General features: G+C 36.9%; 1 protein-coding gene across 2 annotated transcripts in view; it reads left to right on the forward strand.

Moving 5' to 3' along the window:
• TTK (TTK protein kinase) overlaps nt 1–17,041 on the forward strand; it is a 47,364-nt gene extending 30,323 nt beyond the window's left edge. For both annotated transcript variants that reach the window (XM_068937626.1, XM_068937627.1), the window contains 11 exons: nt 132–268; nt 2,157–2,283; nt 4,399–4,491; nt 5,656–5,813; nt 5,911–6,062; nt 7,881–8,005; nt 8,610–8,690; nt 11,694–11,870; nt 14,294–14,384; nt 14,640–14,737; nt 16,446–17,041. In XM_068937626.1, coding sequence (XP_068793727.1) covers nt 132–268; nt 2,157–2,283; nt 4,399–4,491; nt 5,656–5,813; nt 5,911–6,062; nt 7,881–8,005; nt 8,610–8,690; nt 11,694–11,870; nt 14,294–14,384; nt 14,640–14,737; nt 16,446–16,535 — 1,329 coding nt within the window. In that variant the 3' untranslated portion in view covers nt 16,536–17,041. The remainder of the gene's footprint in view (nt 1–131; nt 269–2,156; nt 2,284–4,398; nt 4,492–5,655; nt 5,814–5,910; nt 6,063–7,880; nt 8,006–8,609; nt 8,691–11,693; nt 11,871–14,293; nt 14,385–14,639; nt 14,738–16,445) is intronic.
• Nucleotides 17,042–20,148: the final 3,107 nt, after the last annotated feature.

Consider the following 20,148-nt stretch of genomic DNA (forward strand, 5'->3'; position numbering starts at 1 on the left):
AAGAAGGAACACTTGCTCAACATGAACATTTCATGTGTTCAACAGGAACATTTTCAACATATGTTGGAAAAGTGATTTCTGTGTTCTTGTGGCTCCTCATGTGGAATAATAGTTTGTTTTGCCCTCTATAGGGAAAACAGTCAAGTTTTGAACACTCTAGTCACCCGGTTTCAAAAGGATTATCACCGCCAGATGCTATTTTGAAGAAAAATGATCCATTGCATGTTTGTGGAACACCAAGCACCACATTTAATGACTATATGGACTGGTAAGCTATTTTTGTTTAATCTATGTTGCTGAGGACAGAAGCTAACTGTGGCAATGACTTCAGCAATTTTTTACAAGGTTCTAAAGCTTTTTTGTTCAAATAGCAAAGAAGATTGCTGAGTGCTTTCAGCAGTTTGTCAGTTGCTCAACTTTAAGATTCAGTTTGCGTTTAGGGAACTTTTTTGCTTCCATGTCAGTGTTTCAGCATTTGGAAGTACAAAACCTAATCAATAAGTCACTGAGGTATTTGTCTGAATCCTACTATAGGGTACTTTTTTTTTCCAGATGCCATGTTTTTTATGGCTGTCAGACTTTTTACATTGATAACTGAGAATCGGTCTGGTTTCCATGATGTAAGTATCTGTGGGTTTACAAAAAAAAAGTATAAGGAATCTAGAGGCTTGCAGAATAAAGCACTCAAGTTAGGAAATGCTAACATTTGTTTATCCATGCAATCCTAAATGTGGCATAAATCCCTGTTCATATGTTGATAAGTATTTGATGATGTGATCACCTACTGTTTTGACAAGAATCTGGGGTGAATCATGTATATGAAGACACTATGATGAGTAAGTGCTGTTACAGTTAGTAGGACCTCTATTTCTGTAGCTGTAAAATTTAGAATATGTGTAGTGAATGAAGCACATGATCTCATGATGGAAGTTGATTAAGAAATATCCTCAAAATAGATTCTGTTCTTGCATCTTCCATGATTTGATAGTGTGGAAATTATTTGAAATCGAATTCGTTATACATAATATGTACTGCAAATGCTAAATGGGCAGAGTTGTTGAGTGCTTTTGCTGTGATCACTATAGCTGTACTTGGAACATACTGAAGGATTTAAAAAATCAAATTTTTTATTACTTTATTCCCTACAAAAAAAGAAAATTCCGATGTGTATTAAATTCTTTTCTAGCTTTGGCCTTAATATGTATCAATTTATTGTCTGTAAATACTGGTATGGTATTTTGGCCTAGGTTGCTTTGAACATAAATGCATTCGTGATTCTGAAGCACAAAGTTAATATTGTAAGAGCCTTGTATAGTTTATGAGAGGCTAATAGCTTTATATTCAACGCAAGGTTAAAGTAGTTTGTAATAACTGGCACCATCAGCATAACTTTTTAAAATCTTCTTTTAAATACTTGTTTGAGGTGTGACTTGTCCTGTGCCCTTAATGAGGGGAGCAGTACAAAAATGTATGTTTGGCAATATTACTAAATGTATTCCAGAGGCATCAAGGGAACAAGTTAAAAAGCATGAATACATTAATAAACTTACCTATTTAACCCTTTCTTGCAATCTTAATATTCTTCAATATAGTTCTACTTCCTGGTGACATGCAGAGTAGCTAAGGCTCTCAAAAATTCTCATGACTGCCAGAAGTTGTTTGTCTCAATACACTCTCTTCAAAAAGAAAAAAATCCCTGTTCATCCAAAAAGATGAAGAAAATGGCCATCCTTTTTTGTATAAAAAGCACTAAATATTAACTATGGCTCTGATTGTGTTGCTATTTTATGGGCAGCATTTTTAGTTGTACAGTGCTTTCATTTTCCAGTTTGTATGGAGTGCCAGTCCCAGAAGGAGAGTTGATTAGTTGTTGTTTTAAGAAATATATCCTAAGTATTTTATAGTTCAAGCCTACTTCTAAGGACCTCAAAGTCAACAAGTTAAAGAGTACTTCAGGGTTTTTATGCATGTGCAATACTGATGGTGTTAACAATAAGTATTTAATACAGCAGAGGCCTGGGCTTTTGCTGGTTGATTGGGTAAACTCTTAAGTCTGAAGAAGGGCTAAAGGCTTCAGCTTTGTGTTAGAAAAATTTACTTGGGGGGAAAAAAAGGGAGCTAGATGCAGATTTTCTTTGTGTTTTTTTTTTTCCTAGTTTTAGAACACCACTTGTGAAGAATGACTTTCCACCAGGATGTCAAATTTCTACTCCATACAGCCAGTTGCCATATTTCCTACCCCACACTCCGGCAACTCCATTTCAAAATCAGATTGCCTTGCAGGTAACAATTTTAGGTTGTCTTATGCACTTAAAATCTTCTGTCAATTTTTTCAGATCCATATTTTCATTTAATCTTGGACACTTCTTTACTGCAAGTATTTTCTTTTAAATTTAGCTACAGTTGCCATTCATCTTTGGGTGAATAACGGAAAGTAGTCTGGCTGTTCTTTAAAGGAACCATTTCTTCATATGTATGGCTGGTTTTCAGCAAAATAAGTCAGCACTTCAAAAATAATTCAGTCCTGTCAAAACCACCAACCCTTTATCTCCAACATCTAGATGTTACTTTTCTCCAAAAAGAGAAATTGTATGTGTTAGAAAACCCAAGCATCTGAAGGAGGACAGAGAGTGAAGAGTTGTATTCCATCTCTCCATTCTGTTAGAGGTCACATATTTTGATGGGTTTGTAAAGACCTGAAATCATGTAAAAATGGGTTACCTTTTCGTTACACATTCTGGTAGGAATCTTACCAATTGTAGGTAAAACTGGGGAATGGGTGTAAGCTTCCTGTCAGAGGACTGATAATTCTTATGTCTGTTTTTATAGTCTGATGTAGCTACAACAGATAGGGACAGTGCAGAGTATTTCTGACTAGCAGACTTTCGTGCTGTGAAACCTATGTTCCAATACTTTGTCACTTCTGTACAGCTCTAAGCTATAGCTGCGTGTTGTGATTTAATGGCTATCATAGCTATTCTGGTTTCCTGCATTGTCTATAAAGAAAAAAGTGCCCTTAAGTAATGATCTTAGAAAGCCTTACTAAGGGATCTCCTCTTCTTGATATCCAATGTGAAGAGCATCAGTATCCTTTAGAGGAGTTCAGTGCTCTTACGTGCCAAGTGGCAAAGCATCTAGTCAAAAACATAGTCATCGCAGGAGTATGTCAGAAGAGGATAGCTAGGTGCCTCCTTTCAGCTGGTATTAAAGATACTGACTCTTCATAGGTAGATAGCTATTTCGTTTATCCAAAATAGTTCAATATTTAGAGTCTGTATAACAAGAGGCAGGTTATGAGCCCTTCTTGGCCTGCAGAAATTTCAAACTCACTTCCTAGAATGATACGCTGACCACTAGAGTCCTAGGTAATCTGTTGTGATCACTTTGCACTCTTTCTGTTGAGTTGATGTTTAAAAGAAGGCAGGATGTGCAAGTGCAAAAGGAGGAAGAAAAATTCAGCACACTGGGAACAGATCTTTTACCTTGGAGAAAGTTCTAGATTCTGGATCTTGCTTTCAATGTGGTTATATATGTTTCACCTATTGACTTTTTAATGTGAATGAGTAAGTTGTATCTAGACAAGATGTCAATCTGGAACAGTATTTAAATTGTGGACTGCACTCAGGCCAGTTCTATGTCTGGTCTTAAAAGTCTGTTATTGCTTTCTGTTCAGTGGTTTCATCTAGGGTACTGTTACAAAACCACACATGGTTTCACTATCATTTGCAACTTGACTTTTTTCTGTGGTGATCACACCTGAAAGTTTTATTCTAGTGCTGAGCACGGTTGGAATATTTGCATAATTTGGATCATGTGGGAGACTGGCAGAGCATGGGCTCCATTCTCTTCTGAATTGCCATGGAGGATGGATATTGCCTGTCTCAACTCAGATGTTTATGAGCATGTGTGGTAGTCATAGTTAGGTGAGTGATAAAATAAAAATGTGAAACAAAAATAAAATGAAGTACCTCCGCAGGTGTGTCAGGCTTAATTAGTAGCTTTTGTTGGAATTACTGTCTTAAGCATAGGTAATTGCATCGGTTTTCAGGAGCACAGTAAGTGTTTTGGCGTGACATCTAGTCCCTGGTCTCTACAAAGTTTTGTAAGGCTTTTTCAAGGCCTATATTCAATGTATTGATAGACAAGCCTATGAAATTCCGTAGATTTATTCATGTTACTTAGAAATCTTGTAATAGTCATTACAGAAATACTTTCACTATGGGGATTTCCAACTTTTAGTAGTCAAATATATTTAAAGTTTTACTTTTTCATACTCTACCTTGTTCAGAAGGACCGAGACAACTTGAAGCATGTTAGCTTAACAAGCAAGGCCCTACCAAGTTCCACTAAATGTGTGCCAAAAGTCATTTTCATTTTAACTTTTTTGTATTTCTACAGGCTTCAGCTTCTATATCTTCAAATGAATGCCTTGCCATCAAAGGAAAAGTATATACAATATTAAAGCAAATAGGTAGTGGAGGCTCAAGTAAGGTAAGATGCTTGTGTGTATGCTGTCTAGCCGCCTCTGCTCCCCATTTGTTTATTTGCGATTTTTGTCCTTCCAGACTAATTGGGTAACTCATGCTTGAGCTAATAATAACATGCACAAAGTGTTTGGCTGACTCAGAGAACGGGAATTTTACTGTATTAATTCTAAGCTTAGACTTGATGCCTTATTGATGCAGAGGAAGCTTAGTGCACAGATTACATTTGGTACAATGTTATTTTGTCTGTTTGAGACCTCAGCCTGCAAATAATAGTTGCTTGAATGTCCCTGCTTCAATCATGCTCTTCATAATAAAACATATGAGTGCATGATGTTAAATGGTAGTTCTCATTTTAGTGGGCAAACAAAGCAAAAACAGCAGACAAATACAGGGATCTGCATTAGAGTAAAAGGTAAATACAGAAGACTGAACAGAAATTACATAAATAGGAAAAGGTGATCACCAAACTCTGAGTATCTGAAAAGCATCATTTAGATCTGTAAATGATGGTGGGAGTCTACTTCCTTTTTTTTAATTTTGTTTCTTGCAGAAAGGCCTGAAGGTGGATTGTATGTACTTTTGAAGATAATTTCTAAGGTGCAGAGACTCTTAGTAAAATCAGTGCTTCTGGTATAAGAAATGACTGTGACATAACTGTGCCTCTTGTTTTAAGAGGCAGCCCTTTAATGCAGTGTGATCGTACTGCTGGGAATGGATGGCTTGTAAGGTTGGTTGAAAGTTCTTGAGGTAGATGGACCGTGCCTGATTACTGAAGTCTTCTGCAACTTGTGTAGATTTTACAGTATATGTATACCCTAAGTTGTGAGTGGGCTTTTTTCTTTTAGGGCTTGAAAAGTAAGTTAGGTTAGGGAAGACCTGAAGGCCTATGTCCCTTGGTAAAAGTGATCCCAAGATGGTGTCTGATAGAAAGTTGTTTCTGTTGTAACTGCTGGCTTCTTTCATAGTTTTTCTTCATAATGGTTTGAAGTGTGGCTGGACTCAAAAGGCTGAATTTTAAGCAAATGTGAAAGTAGTTCTTTGTAAATTTAGTGTTGCTCCTTTGTTTTGAAAAGGCTCTTTTTCCCTTCAAAGTTCTGACTGTTGTGAGATGAAGGACTGAAGTAAATCAGAATTAGGAATGCATAAAGCTGTTAGTGCTGTTTTGCAGGTGTTTCAAGTATTGAATGAAAAGAAACAGTTGTATGCTGTCAAATATGTGAATCTAGAAGAAGCTGATCAACAGACTGTTGAGAGCTATAAGAATGAAATTGCTCATCTGAGTAAACTACAGCAACATAGTGATAAGATCATCCGTCTTTATGGCTAGTGAGTAAACACTGTTTCTTATTAAATGATTGTCTCTTGAAGTGTTCCTTAAAGCAATAGCTTTGAATTTTTAACGTAAGTGTTTGTTTATTTTTAGTGAGATTACTGAGCATCATATCTACATGATAATGGAGTGTGGAAATATTGATCTCAACAGCTGGCTCAAAAAGAAAAAAAACATTGATCCATTGGAGCGAAAGAGCTATTGGAAAAATATGTTGGAAGCTGTTCACACAATCCATGAATATGGTATTCTTAAATAATGTTATATTTGTATAGGTTATGTGGCAGAGACAATGAAGGTTTAAGTTTTGGAGGTGGTGCTGCTCTCGGTTCTGGTGTAAGCCTAGTGACCTTCTAAAATGGTATTCACTTTACTGTGACAAAAAGGCTTAAGCAAAATAAAAGACAAGTAGAGCTTGATGTAGAGATAAACCTGCTTTGATAACTCAAAGGGATCTCCCAGTATTGCTGTTGTACCACGCTTTTTGTTTCCTTGCGACTGCCAGAAAACCATATTTCTGTTTATTGACATTGCACATTCCCAGTACTGCTTGTTTCCCCCTTAGACTCAAATTTAAGCCACTTATCCTCTCCAGAGAAACACTGCTGTTTTAGGCCAGCTTCTACACGGCTCTATTTTCCTTCTCCTTTATTCTGGCGTAATTCCTCCCTCACATCTCCAGGCCTCCTTTCACCCTTATTCATGGGCTTGATGCGTGTGCATCTGTATTCTGTTTGTCTGTGTAATACAATGGAAAGAATGAAAAGATTGATGTGAAGAGGCTTGTATGATATAGAAGGGAGCACCTCCTCTTCTTTGTAGCATGAGAACCCTGGAACATTCAGTAGTGCAGAAAGACAGCAAAACCTAGCAAAAGAGTTCTTTCTTCCATACCTAAGAGACTCACTGCCCTGCATGTGATATGTCCTTGGAACAAAAACCTTTGTAAAATATAAAGGAGGACTGGTTGATTATATGGATAAGAATGGCCAAAATTGCTAGTTCGTTATGTAAGCAGGGTTTGGAAGAAGTCAAATTTATATAAAATCCTCACTGGAAGATGAGAATGGTACCTTTGAGATCAGGAAGCAGATAACATCAGACTAAGCGATATAAGTGTGTGGTGCTTTTTTTCCCCCTGTGAAGGACCTGCTTGGCTAATTACTTATGAAAAAGCTATAGGAGCAGACATGCTGTAGAACTGATCCAGAACAGTTGTTTAGTATGGCAGTGTTCCTGACAAGTAATGTTAAAACCACAACAAAATCTTTTATTCCCAACTGCTTTCTGCTCCCTAAAAAAGCAAAACAAAAAATACCCCAAAACTACGCACACAGGTTCCTAGAAGACGAAACTAGTTTGTTTTTTTGTTTTCTTCCTTTAATTGTATTTCTTAGAATCTGGCATCTATAGATAAGGACTGCTCTGAAGATGTCCAGATGATATGACGCAAACTTCTATTCTCTTCCCCTCCTCCCAGTTCTGGTCTTGGCTTTTCAGCTTTCTAATTTCGCACTGCTCTTTGGCCTTTTCTTCAGTCTGCTAACCTGATTTTTCTTAACGGCTTAAACAGTTGCAGAAAATTAACTTTGTGAAACACCACACTGTACTTTGTTTTATGTTTTCTTGTGAGAGAACGGGGAATTAAAGGACAGTGACAGCCCATGTCAGCAAAAAGAAAACTTAAAGAATCTGAAGCTAAAATGCTGACCTTTTTCAGTGCCTTGTTATGTGGCTGTGCACATACCGCATACAACTAGGTGGCATATCTATAGCTGGGAGAAACTGTGCAGCTCAAGTCTTTTGGAGCTGTGTCATGCTGTCTACAGATTTGAATAAGTAATATCTTACTGCTATAAACTCAGGTAAGTCTTAACTGTTTAAAAAGAAATGGAAATAACTTATATTTTTAAATGAAATCTGCAAAGATTAATTTTTTTTGGCTAGATGCAGTTGATACCTTCTCCTTGTGCAAGGCAGTAGAGAAAGTAAAGCAATTTAAAATAAAAAAGCTTAAAGTCGATCCAACTGACTGAAGTATTTTTTTTTTTTTTTATTTAAAGGTATTATTCACAGTGATCTGAAACCAGCAAACTTTCTGATAGTGGATGGGATGCTAAAACTGATCGACTTTGGCATTGCAAACCAAATGCAGCCAGATGTGACAAGCATTGTTAAAGATTCTCAGGTGAAATATATTTAGAAAGCTAAATTTTTTTGTGAAGCATTATAGTGTTTAATTATATTGATTATTGTAGCCCCTTAAAAATGAATACTGGAATTTTATGCTGAATTGTATGAATTATATAAGAATAACTAGAGGTCTCTGACAACCAGATATTTTACTTATGATACAGTACCTTTATAATCTCTCTTAAATACTCACCTTAGTGAGTAATAAAACAGTTATTATTAAACATGATACTTAGGGACCATACTCGCATATTTTTGACTCCTTAAATAAGGTATCTATAAAATGTGTAATTCCTTAATCTCCTTTGGCTGGCAACCTTTAACCACTTTATGTCCCCCTCCCCACCCCCTAAATGTATGCTTAACTTACCTCTCTTTAATTAAATACGATTTGGTAATCTGTGGGTTAAGATCTAACTTTTGAATTTGTTAGATGTTTTTTGTTAAACAGAACGACGATGACCTTCAGCCTTCATAGAGCCAAATTTCCAAAATGCTTTTCAGAGCTTTGAGACCAAGATCTAACTCCTTACCAACTGGAGTTAATTTAAGTTCATGCTTCATTTAAATATGGAATATTTTTACACTTCTATAACTAGGTTGGCACAATGAATTATATGCCTCCAGAAGCAATAAAAGATATGTCTTCCTATGGAGAGAATGGGAAATCTCGATCTAAGGTAATGTGTGATCTTTTTCTTCTCCTGTTCCCCTGCGTATTAAAAAGAAAGCAATTTTGACATATATCTTAAAACTTAGACTCTCTTCAAAATCTTCCACTGAAACTAGAATGTGATGAAATCCATTTTGCCAAGATAATGGTGGACAGAGGTTCCAGGCAAGGAATTTTTTTACTCTTCTTTCAACTACCTAAAAGCATTTTGCAACCAATATGTAGAAAAATAGAAGTGCTGAATTAATACTAGTGAAATTGAAAAAAAAGGCAGATGCACAGACTTTGGGGGTTGATAGTTTTTTTTGTTTTTTTTTAATCATTTCTAAGAGAAGCAGATTAGGACTAAACTATGCATAAAATGACTTTAAAATACATTTTCACTGAATAATATGAAAGTCTTTTACAGTGTTATCAGCGTGAATGGCAATGAATAGCAGCAACGGATCTGTAGTAGAGTATGTCATCGCATTCTGAGGTTCAGGTTTCGGCTTTATTACAAGCTGTATTTCATGGAGGTTACTGGTAGTGTAGTGGTACACTACGCTTTTCACAGTGAAAAGATTTTGCTGTATCTTTAAAAATGGCCATTCTCATTTCTTTTGGAAGCTTTTTGGCTGCAGATGCTTTGCCCCCAGGTTTCATGCTTAGTCATATCTGTTCAGTGCTTTTTTTGACTCATTTTAGAAAGATTCTTTGTAACTAACCTTGAAAGAGCCTTGATACAAGTGCCCCAGGCTTCTTTCCATTCCGACCTTTCCAGCCTAAAATATCCCTTTAGGAAGTACCACTTGTCCCTAACACAAACGATGCCTATCTGAATTCTGCATGTGAAGATGTCTGTAGTTCTGGCTGCCAGTGTCTCCTCTCTACATTGATGTGTGTAATAACCATGAACCTCAGCTCCTTCCCCACGTTGTACTGTGCCAGAAGTCTGGCAAAAGCATTAGTATTCCTCAGGTAACTACAGCTAGTGCAGCCTGTAATCAAAGATTTTGGCATTTCATCCAAGTTTTGATATCTAACTGCTTTTAAAGCAGAGTGATGTTGGAAAACAGACAGGTATCAGAAGCTGACTGTGAGCCTTTAGACCTAAATCTGATGATCAGTGTGAACGTAAGTCTTGGAGAAAGTCAACAGCTATGGTTCTGTGCTTTGCTTCTGAAGAAATGAAGAACAGACTGCTCTCCAAAAGGAAGTCCTACCTCTTTGTCTTTTCAGTCATGGGCTACAGTGGGGTGAAGATGCAGCCTTTCACGCACCTGAGTCTGTACTATGGCTAGTGTTACAAAACACTAGTCATAGTGTTGGGCCTAGGCTTTTGGGCACGTCAGTGACTAGCGAAGCTGTGCATCTCTGATAAGCCCTTCTTTTCAGGGCTGAAAATAACACCAGGCTAGAGGGGGCTGTTTCTGGGAGGTTCTTCCAGAGCCTACCCTGGATCATTCCTCAACTGCTTATTGATTTGCTGTTGTGCTGCGCATGCCCTTTTGTTTTGATTATTTTTTTTCCTGCCAAAAGGTACATAGCTGCATTTTAACTTTTTTTTCTCCCTTCCTTCTCCACCTCCCTCCAGGTAAGCAACCTTCTTTCTGTCATAAATCAGTGTTGGTTGCTTAAATTAAAAGATATGATGGTGGTGTCATTGTCACATTTTGAATCCTATAAGTGAGAGTCAGATTTCACAGGAAATGAGTGATACCTAATAAGGTATTTAAAAGACGATATAACAAAGATCTAGGATTTAGGGGCATATCTGAGTTGTTCTGTGTATCCTATACTCCTCTGTAGTATAGAGGTCTGTATCTTGTCCTCTTTCACTGTAACTTCACCAGAGCAAAGGAATGTGAATGAAGAGAAAGTACTGAAAGAAATCAATTTTGCACTGTCAGTCATATTTCAGTTAAGGGGTCGGTAGATTTGTAGAAACTTACCTAAGGTGTAAAAAATACCTATGTGTATGCACATGCATGTACACACTCGTAGGAGTGTGACTTTTTTAACAATTGAAAGGAAGAATCTTTCTCATCTGTTTAAATCCAGAACAGAATATTTCTTTCGGTTGTATAAATGAATTTGTATTTTTTTAAAGATGGTACTTTTTGCCTTTACCATTTTTACCTTCAAATTTTTGTGTAGCACACGAAGTAAGGACTTGTTCCTGGAGCTCCACCTATCCTAGTGAAAGTCTAACTATTATATTGCAGAGTTAGGCTCCTTTTCTCTGTTCCCCAAAGCGTTATATTCTCTCTTAGAAGTTCTTCAGCTTCAGTAGAAGGAGTGGAAAGTCCTCCTGCAAAGAATAGCCCAGGTGTGGTAGTTGCAAAGTGGACCTGATTCAGTTAAAGCTTGAGGAATTTGAATTGTGGTTTCCCGCTTCTGGGTCATACCTGGTTTTCTACATATGTACGTTGATAGGATTGCTGCCCTGCCAAGTAAACCTGTTTAGAATTGACTGGTGTGCACATACTCAGGCTGAAACAAAGTGAGCAGCCTGACTGGCAAAAATGTTTGAGCACTGCAGGCAACAATCTTTTTCAAAACAGGTTCACTGATGTGGTGCTGCTATGCCCTTCCAGCTGGTGCTACTTCATTAACCTTTATTAATTTTTGAGCTACTTATGCCTTTGTGGTTTCTGGGCTAAATTAATTCAGTGTGCTTTTATTTGGATTCATCCATACACTTCCTAAATCAGAATCTTGCAGTTCAACTTGTTAAGAGCTAACTTTAATTAAAGTTAGCTGTTTAAGTATCTCTTCAGATCAGTTTAATTCATTAATAAAAATTCCTTACTGAATATTATTGAAGGAAGCCACATTACAGTACTATTCTGGTTGATAATGGCATACTGTCTTGGCCTTCATGTGTGATGGTTATGAAGACCTGTTATCCAGTATAAAATAGGCAGACTATTAAGTGAAATAGTTGTCATTTAATTGTACAGTCACTGGCTGAAGAGACAGTTCCAGAAGTAAGGAGTAATCTTAACTTTTTTTGGTTTTGTATTAGATAAGCCCCAAAAGCGATGTGTGGTCCTTAGGATGCATTTTATATTGTATGACATATGGAAGAACTCCATTTCAACACATAACAAATCCAATCAATAAACTACATGCTATCATTGATCCTAGTTATGAAATAGAGTTCCCGGATATTGCTGAGAAAGATCTTCAAGATGTGCTAAAGGTAACTATCTCAAGATTAATTTTGATTCAAATAATGGTAACCTCCTTAAACCTGATTTTCTTGAACTGAGTAAATGAGTTGTACTTCAGAAACTTGTTTCCTAGATGGTGTTCACTACTGCTTGTAGTAACAGGGCTTTTTCTAAAACAGGATGTACTGAAGCTAGAGCCACCTCTTATCTTTTCCATAATAAAAGTCTATTTTCAGTTTATTAGCAAATAACCCACGTTGCTTTAAGTATTTGCTTGTTTAACTGCTGTGGTTGAACAACCCAAAATAAATGAAGTAGCTTTTGTACTCTCTGTCCCTTTCTTCACCCTATATAATTGCCTGCACTTGAGGCTTGGCCAATACCTTTTCTCAAGAGCCTGAGCTAAAGTGACTGACTGTGCTGCTGAGCAGGGAACATAAACTGAAGTCTAGAATGCTTATTCCCTTAACTTTTAAATGTCTGCTTCACATCTGCTGGAGACTTCAATCAAATGTGCTGTCCTGGCTGCAGCTTAGGTGGATTTAGAGGTTGCAGTCTACTCCCGGCTCTTTGTCAGTAGCTTCTGAGATGTGTTACATAATTGAATGCATCATTCAGTCTTTTCAAAGCAGTATGTGGAGCAGCTACATATACAATTATGGCTAAAGATCTGACAGTAACAAAAACTAATGAAAGTGCTAACTCTTAACCCAGCGTTTCTTAGGCAAGACAGATGTCTAGACCTTGTTTCCTGTTCACTAGGCTCAGATTTCAGAGCATGTGTTTAACATCTCCATGCACTTATTTGTTCTTGCCTTCAGCTACAAGATAGATAAAGATTTTTCTCTTTCCTACCTGTCTCTTCATTAATCTTTCCAGGATTATCTGGACACAGACTGGGCAGAAAAGTGGAGCTGGTATGAATAAAGTATGAACTGGAACAAGTATGAATAGCAGTTGCATCAGTGATTTTGAAGTAGCTGGCTAATCATTATGATGTGAGAAATATGGTGAGGGAGAATTACGAAGGAAAAAGTAGGTCCAAGGAGAGTGTTGTTATAGCAGTAGTCTGTCCTTCTCTTTGCTCCTTGCCAGGTGAAGGGGAGCTGGTTGTGCTGACTGGACAAGAGGAGGAGAGGGAGTTGAGAGAATGCTTTTGCTCTGCATTGAAGATCTGAGCAGGAAAAAATATGGGGAATCTTACTAAGAAAAAGTGAGGGTTCCCTTGTCATGTCTAATCTTCCAGAACGTGAAGAGCAACTAAATTTACCTGAGATTAGGAAATTAACCATAGCTTAAGGTAGGCAGGGCTTCCGGTACATCTGCCCCAAGACTATGGTCATTGTTCATGAAGACAGTGGTGCGGATAATACGTTTGGACCTGACTTTAAGAAAATATGCCGAGAGCTGTGTAGACTAGACTTCCAGCTGTATATTCACTGAAGTACCTGTACTGAATGGTCAGAAGATTAACTAGAAAAGATTTTTTGTTATTAGACCAGCTTGTTCTTCTGGAACAGAGTGGTTATGATGTGGGACAAGTAGTTAAGTTCAAAGGGTGAAGCATGTGTTTTTGGTGATGAATTTAGTCTATTGTCCCTTTAAAAATGTATATGGGAGTGTTCTTGTCATGTGGACATTAGTAGGGCACATATCGTTGTTTTCCAAAGCTTAAGAGGTAAGGCAGTGTTTTCAGAGACACCCTCAGTACAGGGGTAAAGTTCCACTAATATATAGCAAGCATACAGCAGTTGTATGGTATAATAGGCTAAGTGTTTGAGAATACACAGATACTTGTGGCTTCTGTCATTAGTCAATATGAACCTGTATTTCACTAATCAAGAGGTGTTCGACTTTGCTGTTCACGAGCTCTGGTCTGTAAAGGGTGAGCATGAAGACTGAGTTGTTAATGTGCAGGTCCATCAGTCAGCAAAAATAAAACTGATTGTATTAAAGAGGTTATGTAATCTAGCTTTTCCTGAAGTTCAGCTTTAGTTTTGTTTTTATAAATAGTTTATAAGGTTTCTAAGAGTCATTTTTGTGTAATGTTAATTTTTTGGGCATACAAAATATTATCCATACAAATTTGCTACATAGGTAGAAGTGTGATTAAACCTAAGGATTATGATAGCATCTATAGAGTTTGCATTCATACATCCTTTTAAAAGATAACGGAAGAATTAATGGGTCTGCCAGGAAAGACTGCTGTGCAAACTTGTTCATGTCACTTTTGCATCTGTTACTCGAGTAAAGCAGGATACCAAACTTTAGTCTGAAGAAAACTCTAATTGCATTGATTAGCAATTATCTGTTGTTATATTTTGAGGAGTTTATCTTTCTGAGTAAGTTGTTTGGCAGTAGGTCTTTATATATCCTAAATTTTACTTATTAGGAAAATTCTTGATTTTTGTAAGCAAAGCATTTTTTCTCTTCCTCATTTTTTCTTTTGCAGCGCTGTTTAATAAGAAACCCTAAACAAAGAATATCGGTCTCAGAGTTGCTGATACATCCCTATGTTCAAATTCAAACCCATTCTCAAACAGGTACATTTATTTAAAAGCATATTTATATTAGTGTTTATAAATCTATTTAAGAAAATAAATCCATTTTTAAGTGTACTTTCCAGTTGCTGGAATCATGATTTACTTTGGTACCTGTGCATGTTTTGGAAACAACTTCAGTATTTTAATTCTGAAATTATTAATTTCAAAACAGACTTTTTGTATAAATCTCACTAACTGCACTGCTAATTATACAGAATTATTTGCAACTTTAGCATAATCCTAAATTAACTGCAGGTGTTCCAAATGCAAAAGGAACAACAGAGGAAATGAAGCGTATCCTTGGCCAGCTTGTTGGCTTGAATTCTCCAAACTCTATTTCTAAGGCTGCTAGGGTAAGTAGATTATTTCTTTTATATTCTGTATGGTAATACAACATGTTCATAGGAAAAAAAAACCTAGGAAAAATGTATGATTGTGAAAGCTGAGTGGATACATATATCAGAGTTTTGATGACCGCTATAAAAACACAGTGCAGTTGTAGTACTTTCATTTGCAAGCCTGCAGGATCTCTGTATTCCATCCAGAATAGGAGGGGTTGGAAAGGGTGATTAGTAACCTTGATCTAGCTTTTTCTGTCGTCTCCACCTTCCGGGGTGTCTGTATGGCTTTATTTTTCCTTCATCTCTTCTCTGAAACAGACCTTTCAGTGTTGCTTTGCTTTTAAGCTGGCCAGAAGTCAGATATGGTAGTATTTCTTTTAATTTGAGAGTCATCACTTTGGAGAAATGACCAAAACTGGTAGGAGTGCAAGCTTTTGGACAGCTGTTTTTCTTATTCCCTGGAAGTTGCTGAGTTGTTAGTGCATCCCTATGTGTGAATTTGTCCCTGGATGCTGAGGTATGTTTGCCAGCCTCTCCATTTATTGCCTGTAGAATTTTGGTAACTTTTTACCAACTCCTTTCCTTCTACCTCTCTCTGGACTCAGATTCAGAAGAGATAATGGTGGTCAAAGACAGGACAAGTTGAGAACGAATGCAAAGCAGTTTTCAGGGATGGGGAAGCAAATTCAGGATGCCTCTTTCCTAAAGTGGTTTACTTTATTTACATTTATTTACATTTTTCTATTTAAGGAAAACTGTCTCTTAATTAGAAGAACTCAAAGACAAGGATCCTCTTTGCCTGAAAAAACCTTTGAGTGATTCTAGCTAATTTGCATTTTTTCCTTCCTTTATTGAGGTGATGGCAGTGTGGAAGGCTTCTGTCTCTTCCCTCCCCCCCCCCCCCCCAACTTGTCCTACCTAATTCCTTTTTACTTGGTTAAAGAAATCCATGTAAACCCTGACTTTCATGACCTTTTTCCTAAAAGGTGACAACAATAATGATGTGTTTCAACTCAAAATTCTTGGGTATTCCTACTTCTGGCACCATGGGGATTTTTGGCAGCACTTCTGTCAGAAGTTTCTGTAAAACTCTTCTGTAGCAACTGGAATTAACACTAAAAGGAATTAATACACAGAAATCTCCCGTATTTCTCACTGAAGTTTGGTCTGTTTTATCTGTGTATAGTTCAATTCCTGAATATGCTCACTGCTAGTCAGACTTGGTTTTTTTTAAAGGGTATGAACAAGAGATTATCCTTTCACTTTACGGTATGGTTGTGATGTGGCTGTTTGTGATCACTGCTCTTCCTGACTTCCTCATATGAATCTTGCTCATACCGTATATGCAAATACCTCTTTCCTTCCATGCTGATGTTGCCACATCAGCGACAATTAAGAGTAATCTTGATTTTAAATCTCAAATTAGTTTGTTCTCTGTCAACCTATGAAGCTCTATACCTTTGTTTGTATTGTTTAATTGGTATTATATATTTTATTTTTAGGCACTACATTGTATTAGAACTAGTACTACTAAACTGGCTTTCTTAGATATGTCTTTATTTTATGATTTCTGAGATGAATTTTAGTGTGTACTTTGTAATGTTTAGGGGTAGGCCATGAGTTATTTCAATTGCTAACATTTGTTATAAAGTTTTAGTTTGAATCCATTTCTGAAGACAATTATGTTTGCCTGAATACCTATGTTTTTATTAACTTTCAGACTTTATATGAACAGTGCAGCAGTGGTAAAAGTCTTGATGTGTCTGCATTTGCAAAACTGGGAAGTCAAAAATCACGGACAACAAAATAACGTACTGCTGTTCAAGATGCAGCAGGGATGTCTCGTCTGTTCAAAAAGCATTTCGTGCTGCTAGTTTTTTTTAAAGGACACTCACAGCATAAAGTTCTCATTTTTTTTAAGTAAATATTCTTCAACTCTGCTGATAATGCTACATATATCATTAAAAAGAGAATTTAATTGAATGCTTTTCACTGTGCTGTCTGTTTTACTCTTTGCATGCCACTTGGACTGAATAGTGAAAATTGCTGGTTGGTGATTATGGTCTTTGTTACTACCAAGCACTACAGTGTTTGGATTACGAAGGCTTGTATGAGACTCTCCAAGCTCTTTTATCCCCCTGAAACTACCAGGAGTAGAGGGGGAGCTGTCCAAAACACCAATTGATGGACTCGAAAAACCTGCAAATATCTCTTGAAATGTCTGCTGTGACATGAACACAGAGAATGTCGTGCTGTTCTGTTCTTTGCCACTAAATATGACAAATAAATACCTTTTATGTCTGGTTTTGATCATAACTAGGAGCATAAGCACTCTTTCTATGGAAGTGATCGATTACAGTACCGGTAGATAAATGTAAATGTCATGCAGTTTTTGTTGCTTGTTGATAAGTGACGCGGTGAAAACATCAATACCATTCTGAAAAATAATACAAATAAAATGGCTTTTGTTCTATTAAAAATGCTGCTGCTTTGCAAATCCAATAAGCTTTTCAGATTTCTAAATAATAGAAGAATGAGATTCATTGTGGTCAGAAATCACTAATTAGGATTTTTAAAGGCTTTAATACTAAGCACTATTTAAATAAGATGCATTGAACATAGCAGGACAGACTTTTTACACATGATTCTGTTAGTGGTTTAAACAGGTTTTGTTGTCCCTGTGAGCTACAATTCTGATGCACATGTATGAATTTTAAATGTACTTCAATCATTGAGAAAGTAAGTTTAAATTTTTAATTTTTAATGTAAAAAATCTTGCCTTCAACTTCATGACAGCTGCCATGCTATCTTTAAATTCTGTGATTTAGAAGATATTTGTCAAGCTGTAGAATCTCTTTTCTGATCAAGCATTTGATTAGTGTAAACACTTGTTTTGCCCTTGTTTTGTAGTAGACCTGTATTTAAAGATGCCCAAATTGGCTCTGTCAGTGTACATCTGTGTGAACAGGATTTGGTAGGTTTCTTTTTGGTTTCTAAACATGAGATTTCAGCAATATCTTATGACCCAGTTGATTTCCGTGGCTTTCGTTTCCATCCTCTTTCAAAATTTAGAGGATCAAAAACCTGAACAACTTGGTGCTACTGGTTACTCTAAATGTGTAATAGTATGCTGGAATCTGTGGAGCCTCTGAAGAAGGGAGACAATGTAGTTTAGAAACTGCGTGACAGTTTCTTTATGTATCCAAGCACTGAAACAAATTGGTTGCCTAATAATTCTTTCAATCTGTCTTGGATGTTCAAGTTCAGAGCACCTCCTGTCATTTATGTGCTGTCTGGAGGATGGATTAGGTCAGTTGTCTGTGGAGGGAAAACTGGTCGTTCTTTCTGCTTGAGGCTTACTTAAGCCAACACCTCATCTTGCTGCCTTGGGAAGATGCAGCTGCAAAGCAGAGAAATTATTGCAAATGGCTCTGAGTGTTTTGTGCGTTATTCTAAGGATTTTGACATCATTCCTGAGAATTTTGTTCAGTTTGACCCTATCAAAGGGGAATTTGCATTGCATTTGACACATGTATTAGCATTGCTGAGATATATTTTCTTTGGTACCATCTGTTTGTCTAGGTAAACCTATACCTACATGAATAGGTATGTTCTATTATATATTTTATTTTCCTTTAGTGTTTACGGGCGAATCGCTCGAATGTCTTTACTGACATTCTCAGTTGAAAAAAAAATTACCTTTTATCTCTGGAAGATGTAACTTTTTCTGCAGGGTTTCCGTTCTGGGGCTGGCATATAGGCCGCAACTCTTCAGCTCGGAACACTTTTTTCAGAACTTTTTTCCATATGTGTATACTGTGCAGTAATAGCTTTATTGGTGTCACTCATGACACTGTCATGTCTTGATCTGAAAGTTGTAGCAGGCAGAAGAGCTAAAGAAACCTGTTCCTCAGCGGCAATATTGGAAGGGAGACCTTGTTTCAACGTGTGTTCCTGTTATCTTCACTGGATAAAGTTTAGCGTGGTTTATCTTAGTTTTTTGGTAACTTTATAGCACTGCAGGAACTGAAGAATGAGAGAAGAATCACACGTTATTTTTTGATAATGCGTGAAACTTAAGTATTGTTTTTTTCCAAACTTTAAAGACTTCAGTTTTTAAATGAAATGTTTTCAGAGCTTGCTAATACACTAAAATAGTACTTCTCAATTGATAGAATACTCTGTTTTAAATTCTCTCATATTCATTTAATTCTGTCATTCAAAGCAGCAAAACCAATTCTTTAAATTCAACAAAAATACCCTGTTCTTTAATGAAGAATTTTCATAATTGTAGCAGGCCTCTGCTTAATGTCTGTATTTCAAAACTCTAAACCCTCACCAGCTTCAGATGCCAGTTAGGACCATCCCCTGTGACAGAGCAACCGCATGTGGAAGAGTGTTAATTATTGTTCTGGGGTGTGGTGTTCCTGTGTGTTTGTGACCTGCCCTCCTCCTGTATTTCAGCTTACTGATTCTTTGGGATACTTAGGGAGAGTGATCCATAGTAGCACATACTCCTGATATTGGCTCTTCTCACCTCAGGCTGGTCTGGGAAGCACAGGGCAGGGAATGTGAGCTCACCCCAGTCCTGGAACACTGTAGGAACAGCACATCTCAGAGGACCCCTCCTTTGTTTATAAGGGCAATCTTGGAATGATAAACTTAAGTTTGTTGTTTATCTAATTGTCATTATATGAAACAGATTATGGAGTCTCAATTATAATCATCTATTGTGAGGGGGGGAAAAAGGGCTATTCCATATTTCTAGGAAAAAGTTCACAATTGGTTTTCCTTAATGGTGGTCTTTGTGTGTTTGTTTTTTTTAATATCCTAGAAATTAGTACTCCTTTGGAAGATGAGTGATATTTTGAGCATGATGAATAGCTATGCACATTGCCTCCTGCTCATCTCTTATACATAAAATTTTAGAATCGTAAAGCTTCAGCTTACTAACGTTCTGCACCTTTTGCATTCTAGGCATAGAAAATGAGACGCTATCTCTGGTTTTCTCTGGAGAGGTAAAAAGTATGAACTTAGAAAATTTATGAAGAAAACTTTCTTTCTTCTGCAGAAACACCTTTTTGCTATGAACAAAATGTCTTCCAGCTACTTTTCTAGCCTGGACTTTGAAATATTTCTGCATAATTATTCTACCATTATAACCACTATTTGCTATTTTGCTTTTTTGCTGCTTAATGTTGAATGAGCAGAAAAGCTGTGCTGCATGACTTAATTGTTCTTGAGTATGAGCTTTTTCAACCCTTCCTCTCATTCCAAGGACTGCTGAAGAACATGCAGGAATTAGAGTTGGCATGAGTGTGAGCTTATGAGAGGATAGCTGCAGCTGACGAGAAGCACTGGATTGTCATCAGTCATCCTTGTTTGAAATTTTCCATCGCAAATAAACGATTAATTTATACCCC

Source organism: Struthio camelus, chromosome 3, assembly GCF_040807025.1.
Source record: "Struthio camelus isolate bStrCam1 chromosome 3, bStrCam1.hap1, whole genome shotgun sequence".
In the NCBI taxonomy this organism is placed as follows: Eukaryota; Metazoa; Chordata; class Aves; order Struthioniformes; family Struthionidae; genus Struthio; species Struthio camelus.